Source organism: Phyllostomus discolor, chromosome 10 (genome assembly GCF_004126475.2).
Source record: "Phyllostomus discolor isolate MPI-MPIP mPhyDis1 chromosome 10, mPhyDis1.pri.v3, whole genome shotgun sequence".
NCBI lineage: Eukaryota > Metazoa > Chordata > Mammalia > Chiroptera > Phyllostomidae > Phyllostomus > Phyllostomus discolor.
This window is the reverse complement of record NC_040912.2, coordinates 9,811,314-9,826,816: the sequence shown is the minus strand read 5'-3', so window position 1 is coordinate 9,826,816 and position 15,503 is coordinate 9,811,314. Positions and strand designations below refer to the sequence as shown.

Below are 15,503 nucleotides of genomic sequence, written 5' to 3'. Positions count from 1 at the left end.
CTCTTCCAGGATCCCGCGCGCCACTGTCCACGGCAGCCCCGACCGCTGACTGCCGTGGGCCACGGAGAACGAGGGGCCTGACTCCCAGCTACCTCGGCGGACCCTCCGCCCCGCCCTCCGCACCCGCTCACCTGTGACTCTCTGGGCGGCCCAGTACCTCCCCACCGTCTCGAGCACCCAGGCCTCCTCGCGGTCCACGATCAGGTAGGCGCTCTGGAAGCTGTGGCAGGAGGCCGGGTCTTCATAATAATTCCCGCCCTGTCCGTGCTCTTCCAACAAGGCGACGATGACATCGAGGGCTTCCTTGGCTGCTGACCCTCTTTCCAGACCAAGCCTGCAGGAGAGCGGAGGTGCACCTCAATCGTTCCGTGCCATGTGATCGTTACCATAGTAACCAAGGACTGGGATGAGGCGGAGTTATGAAGTGTGCCAACATGTGTACGTACGTTAACCACGCAGGCCAGTGTGCAAGCAAATGAGCAGGACCCTCACGCATTCGGTTCCCAGTTGAGGGGGTGTTCTCATCTTTGGGCAGCCCCCGCCCACATGGACAGAAGAGTCAGGACCCCAGTGGCTCAGCCACCTCCCCTTCTCTTTTCCAGCTCTGTCCCCCAACACAGCTGCCGGAGCTGCCGGGTCTGCCCTCGTGCTTAGCAAGGCCCCTTTGCTTGGCTCCTTCTCCCTCCTACCTCTGCGCGGAAGGAGCCCTCTGCCCGGGCCAGCCACGTTCTCCCCTGTCCCACACCAGGTGTTTGGGGGAGCAGGGAAGGTGCTCCATAACCAGCCATCGTGTCCGGCGCATACAACCGGCTCAGAGACCTCAGTGGGAACGGGCTGCTGGTTAGGACAAGATCAGTACCAACCCTTTTTCATCTCTCCCGCTGCCTACCAGCCTGCCGGCTGCCGGGGTGGCTCCCGGCTTCCGTTATCAGAAAGTGCATACTTCTCCTGAAGTGAAACTGCCGTCCCCTCCCAGCCCTTCCCATTACCTGACCTTGACGAGGGCACAGAGCTCGCCCTCCGCGTCACCTTGGGCAAGTTACACAATGTATTTGAACTTCGGTTTCACGTCACCTATGAAAGAGGTGCCTGTATCTTTGGGTTGCTAGGAGGGTGGGTTTTAGGAGATAATGAACATGAAACTAAGCAGCACAAGCACCCAGGACCACATAAGGGATCAGTAAGTTTTGAGAGGCTACACATCGCGGCAGAAAACAAACGAGTGAGAAACAAAGGAGCCCAGCTTCCGGCTGCGCGTCTGCTGCCCACTGGCAGTGTGACCTTCAGTAACCACCTTTCCAAACCTTGACCTTCTCCTCTGCTCAGTGGGCATGGCAGGACTGCCCTCTCTGGCTGATTGGAAAGAGGACGGCACGTGCTGAGGACTCAGGAAATGTCCGTTTACTCATCTCTTCACTCAAATTAAAGTCTGGCGGCAGGAACCAGGTCTAAGAACACAGGTGATGGGCCGGCTGGCTGCAAGGTGGCGCCGGCCAGTGCTTGGGGAAAACCGCCACTGGAGGAGCAGTCACCCCTGACACTCGCCCGGCCCGATTCTCCCTGGAGGGACATTCACTTCACTGTGCTGCCCGGGAGAAGGAAAGGCTACAGGCTACGGATTTATTCCTGTACTAGGCTTCCTTTCGTAGTCAGACAATTATTATGTATCAGTTCACTGGGCACTTCTCACTTTAGGGGTATTTAGGGAGACTTGGTGCCAAGGCAATGATTTGCGAAGCGGCACCCTAAGTCCTACGGAGAGCGATAAAAGAATGGACCCGTTAGAGAACCACAGTCGGTCGGCGCTCTGGTGGTCGGTGCCGACAGGAAGCAGCCAGAGAAGTAAGCACTCATCTTATCCTGAGGATCCAAAGCGGACAGATGTGCCACGAGCACGTCTCCCAGCCTGGAGGTGTGCACCTGGGAGGGTCCCTCCCTCTTGCCCACAGGTCCCCGGCAGTCCTTGGTCACCCTGCCTCATGTGTGCACTCCAGGCAGCTCCCTGTCCCCAGGCCTCTGCAGGGCACCACCCCCTTGCCCAAGCGAAAGTGCCAGGAGCATGTAGATGCCTGGCCAGGGCAACCCCCCCACCTTCAGAGGCCGTGACTTCTCTCTGGCAGTTTCTAACTCAGCTCTCCTGCTCCTCTGCCTGTTCCCGCTCCGCACTGAGACCCCTAGTACTTGCGCTCACCCTTCCACGGGGATGATTCCAATTTTATGCCTCATGCCAAGAAAAAAAAGAGAGAGAGACTCCTTTGTCCCACCTGACCTTTCCCACCTGGTCTCCCTGCCATGGGACGGGGACAGGACAACCTCACCTCAGTCCCAGGCCATGAGTGACAGGGAGGTTTCCCGTTCCACCTGAGACTGAAAGGCGCAGGTGCACCCGGACCACGGTGACCTGGGGCCAGAGGTCACACGGCGCCCAGAGGCCTGCTCTAGAGCTCTCACAAGTTCCACTTCCTGGATGGGGCAGGTTCGCGAGATGCAAACTGAAAACGGCACCTTTCTGGCCCCCACAGCTACTTCACATTGGCGGCCGCACCTCCCAGTGGGCGTGACCGGGGCGGGGAAAGGGGTGAAATGAACTGGGCCAAGGTCAGTCTCGCTCTGCCATCAGCCTCCAGTGTGATTCTAGTCCTTCCAAGGTAGGCGGCTGGTCCAGGTTGCTCTAGGTCTCAGAATTAGCTGTTCTCCATTCCCATCTTTTTTTTAAATCCCTGGGCAAACCCCTCTTCGGGACCCATGACTTTCTTACAGGTGTACCAAGTTCAAGGTGCCCGTTCCTGAAGTGTTAGCACGTCTCACTAAAGAAAACGAGTCCCATCGGCACTTGCCCTGATCGGAGCCCCTGTGCTTAGGAGCTCCGCCTGCTTCTCTTTTCAGTACCCACACCCCCACGGAGCAGGGGGACCCTGTCCCTTTGCGTCCCAACTAAGGTAAACTACGTTATCACTAGGGTTCCCATGGATACGTAATCACTCATGAAAATGGTCACTGCCCTTCCCTTATGGGGGTGTGTTCCTATGGGGATGCAGATGCAAATACACTTGACCCTTGAGCAACCTGGGGACCAGGGGCACTGACGGCTGCACAGTCAAAAATCCGCATATAACTGGTGGCTCCCCCCAAACTTAACAACTGATAGCCAGCTGTTGGCCGGAAGCCTTACCGATAACATACGCATCAAGTCGACTACCACACACTTTGTATGTTATACGTATATATACTATATTTTTATGATACAGTAAGCTGGAAAAAAGAAAACTTCTTAAGAAAATTGTGAGGGAGATACATTTACAGTACTGACTGAAAAAAAAAGAATCCACGTATGAGTGGACCCATACAAAGTTCAAACCCATGTTGAGGGTCAACTGTAATCTTCCATTTTCCCCACAGTCAAGGGGCTTGCAAGGTCTCTCTCGGGTTCACGACCTTTGGGACATTGGGAGATGACCAGCCCTCAGCCAGGGGGCTGAAAGCTGAAAGAAAATAAGAAGAGCTTAAGGGCTGCACTGACTTGGGGGAACGGGGTGTGAGACCTTTTGCCTGATCTCTGTCCACACCCCCAACCTTGTCTCGAAGCATGCCCACACACACACAGCCGGGACAGTCTCTGGGCAGCCCGCAGGGTTTGCTGAGGGCCCCTCCCTCGGATTCTGCGCCCTTTGTGTGGCTACGGATCGCAAAGCCTTGAGACCCGTCTCTCCTACTGTTACCTTAAATTGGTCTGAAAACCTCGCCTTGCTCAGTTTTTTGTCCTCTTCCTGCCGCCAGACTAAAAGTCTCTTTGAAGCTTTGGAGCTTCTGCATGCGCCACCAGCGTCTGGCACAAAGCAGACATTCAGTATTACGGACTGACCATCTTTTAAAGGCACATCAGAGGCTTTGAAGACAAAACAAATTCTCTTCCAGCATCCCAGAGGAATCAACTGCTAAAATGGTCATCGTTGCCAGTGCTATGAGTCCCACACCACGAATGTCATGGTAACTCACAAGGCAAGGCTACACATGAAGCCTGAAAGGGGACTACTTCTCATCGTTAACTCTTCATTTGCAGGATTTCTGTAACGTATGGTGGTACAAACATTGGGACAGCTGTCAAAACATAAGCTCAAAACTTGTTATCTTGTAGGTTTAACTCTGTTAATGAAGAGAAAACTGACTGTAAACAGGAGGCTTTTCCCTCTTCTCCAGCTCAGGGGACCGGCTCCTCTGAGTCTGTAAGGGCCAGGAAGAGGAAAGACTGTGTGGAAGGCATCATAAAGACAACGTGACACCGAAAGGGCGACTCACAGAGCTACCCATCGGTTGGCAGAAGCTCTGGGCCACACAGGCTTCCGAGTAAATGCGCAACTTCTCCCCATACCACCTACAAAACGGGAACATCGCTGTTCCTTCTTCTAGAACGTTAGCTTTGGGAGGTCTGTTCGGCGTCATCCAACCTCAGGGCTCACCCTGGACAAGCGAGGAAACCGTGGCCCAGGGAGGTGACAGGACTTGGTGTGTATCTGCCCCGAACACCAAGGGCCCCGGCTCCCCGCCCGGTCTCCTTCCTTTCAACACTGTCCACGGCCCGACTGCGTTCTGCCGTCTCAGGAAAGAAGAAAGCCACTTCAGAATGCCGTTCCGTCCCGGCCTACCCTCTGCTTGAGCCATTCGTCCCAAACCCAGTCACCGATTGCCCATTATGTGCCAGGCACGCGACTCCTGGCGCAGTGACACAGTCGCAAATACGCGGACAAAGCCCCCTGTCCTGCCGCCCCCCTCTGCTGCACGGAGGCCGGAGGAGCAGGGAGAGGAAGAAGGCCTGACTGAGGTGGAGAGGAGAAAGGGGGGAAAGTGGTCTGTGGTCTTCTGTCCTTTGTATCCTATGTACTTTATACACATCCTTGTTCTCCTATAGATTTCAGATATGTTTCAAGTATCATACACTTCACCCATCTAACACACACAGTGGACTAGTTCTTAGCACATGCACCAAGTTGTGCAACTATCATCACGGCCCAAGTTCAGAACACCAACCACACCTCGGAGAGGAGCCCGGATCATTAGCGATCACTCCTGATCTCCAGACAACGACTGATCTCCTTTCCGTCTGCACGGGCTTGCCTATTCTGGACACTCTGGGGAAATGGAATCACACAATATGTGACCTTTTGGGTCTGGCTGCTCTCAGCATAATTTTTTTGAGACTCATCATGTTGCAGCACATATCAGTACTTGATTTTGGGGGGGCTGAATAATATTCCACTGTAATCTACTCTCTTTCTCTCTTTTTTTGCAAAGTTTGTATCAGATGGCACACATCTTCTTTAGGAGGATTGTATTACAAAATGTGAGGTTTCGGGGTCGCCGAGCAGTACCTGACCAGATCCATCCCCAGCAAGGCTTCCGTCTCGGCGGCTGGTTCTCTGGCGTTGATGGCTTCGTTGGCTATGCATACTCCGTGTTCATTGGCTCCCATTTCTGCCCCCCAAAGCCAGGCGGGTCTGCTTATCACAATGGCATGGGTCTTGGGGACTTGGTCGATGGAGATGTAAGTACACTGAAAAACGAAGACAGGAAAGAGAGAGCCAACACCTGTCAGGTACCACTTATTTCTCACCTTGGTACTTACCCCGAACCACCACATCGGTTACAAACAGCCCAGCAAATAAAATGAAAATAAAATGATAAGTAAAATAAAATGCCTTGAGAACATCAGACTTAAAAGACACCCCAAGACTCAGTGCGGCTCAAGGGTCTCCACGGTGACCTTCAGTCTTGCCAGTCACCAGTTTCTAGACTCGCTGGTTCAAGCCAGTCGGACCATAAGGCTTACAGCTGCGGCGGTCTTCCTGAGCCAGGCATCCGGCCAGTCTGAGTATTCTGTGGCCGGTCATTTCAACAGACACAGATGAGCACCAGCAGTCCTAACAAACAGAGCTGTTGATTCTCATTTGCAAAAATCCTTCTCCATCAGTGGCTTCCAAACACTGTTGATACGATAGAGCGCTGTCTACAAAAGAAACTTGACCTAGAAGCCTGACACAGAAGACAGATAAAAGGGAAGATGCTTTGTCTGAAGATGGGAGGTCCCTAAGCCACCTGAAATGATCCCTAGGACTCCTGGGAACACAGTTTGACAACCTACGTAATCACTGTAGTGGTGGAAGAGAAAAGATAAGATAGTACCTCACACGTAGCTACTGCATTACATGCACACTCTCTGACACAGTGTGCTTCCCCTTCTGTCCCATTGGATCCCCACACTGAGCCCAGGAGGTGGACACATGAGTAAACATGCCCAAGAGGCAAATTTCTAGCTACTGTCAGAACTCGAGGGCACGCCATGTAGGCCTGTGTGTCTTATCTTCTTCAAGGGGCTGTGTCTGCCCCTGGAAAAAGGGAATGAGCTAATCCAGATCAAACAATTTCTTTCAAAGTCTCTCCAGCCTCAGAACTCTTGCTTCGTACAAACTCTCACATGGAAGCGTGAAGGCAGTAAACCTGGTCACGGTGTGTTGAGAGGTGAATGGAAGAACAGGTGTGGGACTGGGGCGGGGCATCTCAGAGCCTTCCTGGCTGGCTCTTCTCCCGGCTGGGGAGAACTCCACTGGATAACTGGCCCGGGTTATCCAAAAGGGGCCTCTGACACTGACTATCAGTCCGCAACACACTCTTGGGTGGAGGCAGTATGAAACTCAGGGCTGTACCCTGCACACAGCACGGCAGCTCTCAAGGGAGGGCTTCATCAGCCGTCACAGCCACGTACATTGTAAATTAGGGAGCTGCAAGCATTGGATCCACGGCAGCCTTAGGTCTGTTTTTGACTCAAGACCCAATTATAGTGGCCGAATGCAGCCCACGAAGCTCTTCTGCATTGATTTTCCATAATCTCAGACCACGGGTAAGAGCTGAAATGCACACTCGTGGGTCACGTGACACCTGCATCTTTGCAAGCCCTGGTAGATGCTGCTCTGCCCTGGGATGATGCTATTTCACTTGACAAATATTTGTAAACTGAAAGCTAATTAAACCTGAAGGTTGTCAAGACAACCTGGAGTTTATCGTGGCAAACCGATACTAAAATATGCTCTGGAAATGTTTGCCCCTGTTCAGCTGCCAAAAGTCATTTACTTTTTAAATGATTTAGAGCAAAACCTGGTGAAAGCAATAAACAAACTAGGGTCCCCTGTGCTCATCCACATGTAATTGAAGTTTATATCTTGAAATTGCCCTCTTTCGCGTAAGAGTAGTCCAGGCATTGGCCAACGCCCTCCCGAGCCCCTCTGCACACGGAGCTCCGGTACCTGAGTCTGTCTCAAAAGGAATGAGTAAGTAGGGGAGGAGTCTCAGATTCTTAAGCACAGAGTTATCACAATTTTTTTAAGGGCAGGAAAAAAGTGAAAATAGGAAATGGGTTTACTACTTTGCCCTCAAATACACCTTTGAATTTCACCAGTTATTACACCAGGCATCTTGTGCTCAGCGCTGCTGGAAGATAGATCAGTGATCTGTCCACTCCCCAGCCTGGTGGCTGGGAAAGAAGGACAAGGCATGAGTGCACATCACTGTGACCACCAGGCCAGTGTCCGTAAGTGGCCCCGAGGCCTGTCTACTTACTGTGCGCTGCATCTGGCCCCTTCCTCCCCTTGTACTTCTGGTCAACCCCATCCTGCTCTGCTTGTTCTTTTCCCAGTCCCTCCCCCACTCCGCCTCCCAAACACTGTCTGACTGAGTGACGTATTGCACGGGCTGTGTCCACACATTCTCTCTATGGGGGCGGGGAGATCTGGTTCATGGATCTATCCTGAGCCTGGCACATACTAGGCACTGACACACCATTTTCTGAATGGATGAATGAACGAGTGAATGAGTGCATGAGTAAGTAACCGAGGGCAGAGGGAGCATACTAGAGATTCAAAAGAAAAAGGAAACACGTCCAAGTGGTCCGAGGCTTTACCAAGTAGGCGACATTTGGGTTGATCTCGAAAAATGGGCCGGACATCAAGGTGTTCTGGACAGAGGTAAATAAAGAGCCTAAGAGACAGACTGGGGTAAGGGCCGGGATGTCAAAGGTGTGTTCATGGTGCAGGGACATCCCCCACTGTGCCACTTAGGGGAACGGTTCTGACGTCACTGGGTCCCAGGACTGCAAGAGCTCAGTAAGTAATGACTTACTGAGGAAAATGTCAAAAGGTGAATCGGAAAGAACATACGGTCTTTGTGGGAGTTCCCAACACACGTGGCCAGTGTGACCCTCTCCAGGCCAGACTCGGAATGAGGAGGAAGGAAGGAGATCCCCGAGCAGCCAGAGGGACGAGATCAGTCTCTCCTAAGCACCGGGCTGACAGCCATGGCCCAGATCCCCTCACGAGCTACAGAGCAGGGGGCAGGGAGACGGGGTGTGTGCGCCCCCAAACCTTAGGTGAGCCGGTAACACCTGCCCCTCGGGCAGCTTTGTCATGACCTAACTGCAGGGGCCGGGGCCCAACACGGGCCTTCTGCAGCTGCAATTCCACACCCTCCGCTGCGTTTGAACTCTGACGAGTCCCACCCGGGTGTGGGACAGATGGGGGGAGGGCCACGCGTGTCTCATATAGATGGGTGATTTAAAACCCCACTTTGGGAGCAACCCTTGAAAATAAGGAACATTTACACACGATGTAATTAGCTAAACTTTGCAAAGTCAGCCACCCAGGACGTGAACACCGCAGGCGGTCGTTTTTTAAACGGCCTTCACACTTGCCACACTATTAACGAGGCAGGGAGTAAGTAGGACTGCAGGTAGCAGAGGTCTCACCAGGAAAAGAGAAATACAAAAAAGCAAATGTGGCAAAAATATGTCAGCTCCCCCAGTCAAGATTCCTAGCCCAATTTCTATTAGAAAAGAAAAAAGAAAAAAGATTCACCACTTAAAGGATCGGTATTTCTAGGGAGAGTTCTGGCATCCGCTTTGGGTATGAAGGTGTGAAAGTGACAAGCAAATTGTCTTGCTGCCCCATGTCCGCTCCTCACCAGCCTTTAATAAAAGAAATCTGTCAGCGAGTGTGACTCCTGGGAGCCAAAGCTGCACAACAGTGGGAGAAAGCCCAGAGCAGGGAGCATGGCGAGGCATGCTTCTCGACGTCAGAACTGCCTAAACGTAGAGGTTTTACTTAGAGGCATGGACTGGGTCAAGCTCGCCACACTCCCTGGTGGCCCCTAGGGACACACGCCAGGTCGGAGGATGAAAAGAGGGACCTCGACAGGGTGCTGGGGACAAAGACAAAAGACAATTCTTCAGCAGAGCGAGTCCTCTATTATTTCATGTGATTGTCTCAGAAGGGAAAAAGCAAAATCAGCTTCATGCTGTCTGCTACCCCTTGCACATTCCAACACACACTCTTTCTGGACATCTCCCAGGGAAAGGAGGGGTAGAGGCTCTCACACAATGGACGTTTCAATCCATGAAGCGCAGCCATTGTGCCTCCCCCCCTACTGTACGCAGGTGGGGGGCCCCACCCTGGCACGGCCAGCAAAAACCACCGGGAAGCAAGCTCATGAGTCAGATGGGCTTCTCAGGGCAGGAGAGGAACAGGGATGCTTTAGAGAAGTAATTCTAGTCTTAGAAACTTTTGCAACTCTACAGCAGCATTGCTAATGATCACTGAGAGTTTCTGTTTGGTCGGTTGGTTGTTTTTTTTCTCCTCATGTTTTTATCCCAGTGTCTGGCCTGCTACTTGTCTGGTTTTGAAAATGTGCCCTTAAGATTCAGATGAGTCTCAATAAAGACAAAAGATGTCAACCACATTTTAGAAGGACTGCTTTTTATTTCTCTAAAGCCCGCTCCTGTGAATCAAGAAAACAAAACAAACAAAAACAGATAAAAATGGAAACAACAAAAACTTGAAAGGGGGGAAGTCATGGAGATGAGATTTATTATATAATAATAAGGGACACTTTCAAAAAACCATTGTGTGTCAAACCTGACTTGGTTGTCAAGGATTCTGTCTCTGCCTGGAACAGAATGGCAGTTACAGAGGGGAAGGGGCCGGGAAGGATGAAGAGGGTAAAAGGCGTCACATATATATCAACAGACGGAGACCTGACTTTGGGTGGGGCACGCCCGATGCAATGTACAGATGAAGGACTGTAAACTTGAACACCTGAAACTTACATAATGTTATTAACCAATGTCACCCCCACGATTCAACTTTCTCCACAAATTGTGGTATAATTATTTTCTCAAGCACCAAGTATAAACAATGTACACTTCAGTTAAAATCCACTGTTTTCCTGGAACAGCATGCTAGTGGGATGCATATTTTTCCTAAATAGAAGGTTCAACGACATAAGAATGAAGCCACACCCACCCACAGGCATACACGCATGCACGCACGCACGCATACACGCACATGCACACACACAGTGCAGGGAATCATTCCTCTGTTTCCTCATACCCGCCCAGTGGGGAGGAGCGGGGCTTGAGGTACACTTGGGACGAGTGCTGTGATGCACGGACCACAGCCTCCTCAGGACCAAGGGGACCTCACAATCTGCCCTACTCTACAATCCAGAGAGGCATTGTTAAAAACCCAGAATCTACAGGACAAAGACTAAAGAGCATAAAATAAAATGCTCCCATCTGCCAACTGCGCAGCTGAACGGAAACGTGCCATGAGATTTTAGAAACTGAGGAACTCTGGGCTGGAGGACACGATCTGTTGTTCCTGTGGTCTCAAGCAAAGTGAACTTGACATACAGTAGATGATGGATGGACAGGCAGGTGGCCAGACTGCGGGGAGGATGAAGGGTGGCGAGGTGGACAAAGTAGAAGGGCAGGCCACCTGGGGCCAGCTGGGAGGGTGGGTGGGTGAGCGGATGAGTCATCAGGACAACTCTCTGCACACGGTTATTCTCGGAAGATGAGTTTCTGGGATCTCACCACTCAAGTGTGACATTTCTAGGAAAACTGCAGAATATGCAACGTTTTAAATGGGTTTTTGTGGGAAGTTCTCACTCTTCATCGTTAAAAAATAATTTCTACATGCTGATGAGGGCTGTTATGCAAGTCTCACGATAGTTCTTGTGGCTCGCAGGCCCAAATATGGGAAAGAACCCGTCATTCTGTGCTTGGAACAAGTTACAGGTGTGACTGCCAGGGAGGGCAAGGCGTGGGGCTGCGCCTGCAGAGCAGATCAGAAGCACATGCTGAGGACGGGAGGAGCTGAGACCTGGGGGATCGCCGAGTCCCTCCACACTAGGCAGTTCTTGAAAAAAGAAAAATACTCTCTGCACAATGTTCTCCTTGGAGTTTACATCGTCTGTCACATGTCAGCTCACGTGTGCTTCACAAAAACCTCTGTCCCTGGGGGGTTACGATCTCCACATGGAAAATGAGGAAACGGAGTCTCCAGGACCCAAGATGCAGTACATGGGGAAGGTGACACTGGAACACAGAAGCCTATACCTGGGCCAGAGCTCATCCCTCCAGGTTCAGGCGATTGTGAACTTCAGTGGATTTATACTGGCACAAAGTGCTCCACGTTCATGGAAGGTTGGCCGGCGACAGGGAGGGAGGGAGGGATATCAGTGCTGGGGCTTCAGAGGATGCACAGGAGTCTACCAGGTAGATGGCCAGAGGGGAAAGGAGGACATTCTTAGGAAAGGACGGAAAAAGCAACAGCACAGAGAAATACGAGTGTGCTGTTTGTTCCAGAAATGGTGAGCAGCTCGGTGTAGCTGGGGCCGACAGTGTGAGCTGTGAGAGGAAAACTAAGAATGCCGATAGAAGTAGAAATTGCTTATGGACGTCAGGCACTACAAAAACTTTACCCTGTGGCCCAGTGACCCTGTACAGAAGTGTACCCATGGCTATATCCACACAGGTAAAGAGTGACCCGCGTGCAATGTTCTTTGCGGCGATACCTGCTGGACTAGCCAAGGGTCCGACTGTCCACCAGCAGAGGACTGATTGAATAAAGTGTGGAATACCTCCACAATGGACTACTATCAGCTGTAAAAACATATGTAACTTTTATGCACAGATATTAAAAATCTCTTCAGAATGTCATTACATGAAAAAGAAAAGCAAATTATAGCCCTTTTCTATAAGCTTAAAATTACATAGTTAAAAAATCAAGTTTCAGAATAGTGTATATGATGTGCTACTTTCACAAAAAAAACAAAGGCTAAGTGTTCACATTCATGCCATGTGCATGAAGCACTGGGAGGGGGTGCAAGCAACTGGCGGAAAGGCTTACATAACAGGGGAACCCGAGTGGATCGGAAGAAGGGGGAGTAAGACTTCTCACTGTAAACTTTTTTTGTATCCCTTAATCACTTAATTTGAATAGGTGATCACTGGATTACCTAGTCAGATGTAAAATTAGCCCTGGCTGGTGTGGCTCAGTGGACTGAGCCCAGCCTGTGAACCAAAGGGTTGCTGGTTTGACTCCTGGTCAGGGCACATGCCTGGGTTGTGGGCTGGGTCCCTAGTTGGGGGTGTGTGAGAGGCAGCCAACTGATGTGTCTCTCTCGTATTAATGTTTTCCTCCTTCCTTCTCCCTCCTTTCCCCTCTCTCTGAAAGTAAATAAATAAAATCTAAAAAAAAATGTAAAATTGCATTAAATGGTATCTTTACCCAAATGAGTTAAAAACATATGTCCACAAAATAACCCTACACACAAATGCTCATAGCAACTTTATTCATTGCTGGCAAAATGTGGATGCAATGAAGAGGCCCTTCAACAGATGAAGAAAAACTGTGGGACACCCAGACGTGGACTATTATTCAGCGCTGGAAGCAATGCATTACCAAGACCCATGAAAGACGACCACACACTGGGTGATTCCGACTCTCTGGCACTCTGGGAAGGACACAACCATGGAGACACATGAGCGGCTGCCCGGGGCCGGGAAGGAAAGGATGAATAGCGGGACACAAGGGTTTTCCAGGGCAGTGAAAATACTCTGGAGGACACTGGAATGGCGGCTACATGTCATTGTACATTTGTCCAAACCCCGAGGAGGCACAGCACCCAGGGTGAACCTTTAAGTAAACTGGGGCAGGTGTCAACGCTGGCTCACCCATGACAAAAGGTGTTCCACACGAAGACACGATGTTCGTAATCAGGGAAACCGGGGGGCGGGGGTGGGGTGGGGGTGGTGAGAGTTCCTATATATAGGAACTCTCTGTACTTTCTGCTCATTTTTCTGTAGACCTAAAACTGCTCTAAAAAAAATAAGTCTGAATTTGGAAGAGAGAAAAGAAAGGAAAAGGAGTGGGGTGCCAGTTGGGCAGCATCCTGGATGGCGTACAAAGCAGCCTGGACTCTCACCCCGTAAACACAGCCCAGCAGTTTTAAACAAGGCAGTGACAGAGCTGTGTTCGGGGGGAAAAAATCTGGTGACCCCAAAAGGGATGAGACTCCAGGACAAAGAGACTGGGATACCCATAAGCAGATTATGGGAGGGAGAGGAGGTGGGTCTGAAGGAGCTGGGGGCCGTGGGGGCGAGGGGGACCCAGGAGAGGAAGCAGCAGGACTCAGTGACGGCTATCCCCATGCATGCGGGGACGGGCGGGAGCATTTCCCTCCTGTTTCCAGACTAAACCACGTGGCAAACAATGGAGAACACTCAGAGGAAGCAGAGCAAATGGGACTGGGAGCTGAACTTGGTTTCGGACAGGCAGGCAAGGTTATTTCAGCTGCAGCATGCGAGCGTGGAAATGCACCACAGAGGCAGCTCAAGACACAGGTACGCGGCCCACAAAGAGGGCAGAGCTGCCTGAGACACCAGTCCTGGGGTGTATCATACTCCACTTATTCATGCGAGAGGCACAACTGAACCTACGGTGTATTCGAGTAATAATATACCAGGGGCTAACTAGTGCAAAGAATCCATTCCCTAAAACGAAAGTAACCAAGAGACTAAAATATTAATTAATTAGCCTGTCCCCCAAAAAGGAAAACAGATTTGTGTAAAATATTTACTTCAGACGTATTTATACAATAGTCACCCCTATTCTGCAGGGGACACCTTCCAAGGCCCCCAGTGGGTGCCTGACAGCACTGACCAAACCCTGCACACACTGCACTTTTTTCCATACCATCATACCTAAAACAAGTTTTACTTACAAAATGGCACAGTAAAAGATTAACAATAACTAATGGTACACTAGAACAATTAAAACAAAACACTCATTCCAAGGAACATAAGCACCCCCATGTCCACTGCAGTGTTATTTACAATCGCCAAGATATGGAAGCAACCCAAGTGTCCGTCAGTAGATGAGTGGATGAAACAGCTATGGGCCATTTACACAATGGAATACTACTCGGCCATAAAAAAAAGAAGAAAGATTTACCCTTTTGCAACAGCATAGATGGACCTGGAAAATATCATGCTAAGTGAAATAGCCACTCAGAAAAAGCCAAGTACCGTATGATCTCACTCATATGTGAAGTCTAATGAAGAAACTGAACTAACCTGCAAAATAGGGACAGACTCATAGATGGAGAGCAGGCTGACAGCTCAGGCAGGGGGCAGGGGATGGAGGGACGGAGCAAAAAGGAAAAAGGACTCACCGACATGGACAACAGTGTGGTGATTGTGGGGGGAGGGGAGTTTAAAGGGACTAAGTGCTAATGGGAAAAATACAATAAAAATGTATTTGAAAAAAATCAGTATACGGTAATAAAGCTTTGGGAATGTGGCCTCTCTCTCAAAATATCTTATCGTACCACACTCACCCTTCTTCTTGTGATGACGGGACATGATCAAATACCTTATTAGGTCGAGAACTTTTTCACCTTTTCACTTAAAGGAAGCGCTTTGCAGCTTCCCTTTAGCACTTCCAAATTGCTAGCATCACTACGCTTGCTTGTGCTTTGGGGTCATTATTAAGTGACTTGAATACAAGCACTGGGACACTATGACAATCTGAATCCAAGACGGCCACTAAGTGACTGAAAAGACCTTTATCAAAAGTTAACACCTATTCCTAGTTTTTTTAAAAAATAGGAATTGATATATACTTTTTAACTTGATAGAGCTATGTAATTCTCGGCCCCAAAGCCAGAGCCTTACTCAACACGGAAGCACTGGAGGCCGCCCTGCTCAGGTCAGGCACGAAGGCGAAGAAGCCCACGGTCTCCACCACTATTAACGTTGAACCCAAGCTACTGGCCAATCAGACAAGAAAATAATGGGAGATTCAACAAAGAGCAATCAAACTATCTCCATTTGCAGGTGTGATAACAATATACCTGGAAAACCCAAAAGAATGGATAATAAGAGCTGACATAACCAATGAAAGAATTTTAGTAAAAAAGCAAAATGTAAAATTGACAAAATAATCACCATGAAAGCTTGACAACACACTGAGAATATGGAGAAGCTATGGTTGGTAGACCACCTCCAGAAGGGAGTTTGATAATATCTAACAAAAGCACACACCTATTTACCCTGTGACCAGCAGTCACACTTCTAGGCACCAATCCCAGAGAAATACCGACAAAAACTCCAAGTAAAA

General features: G+C 50.1%; 1 protein-coding gene across 1 annotated transcript in view; it reads right to left on the bottom strand.

The window, feature by feature from the left end:
* The window catches only part of SCRN1 (secernin 1), a 53,633-nt gene that overhangs the window by 15,777 nt on the left and 22,353 nt on the right, over positions 1 to 15,503 (bottom strand). Inside the window, exons 4-5 of the mRNA XM_036010448.1 lie at positions 5,367 to 5,548; positions 132 to 334 (exon numbers count right to left, since the gene is read on the bottom strand). Of these exons, the coding sequence (XP_035866341.1) occupies positions 132 to 334; positions 5,367 to 5,548 (385 nt within the window). The remainder of the gene's footprint in view (positions 1 to 131; positions 335 to 5,366; positions 5,549 to 15,503) is intronic.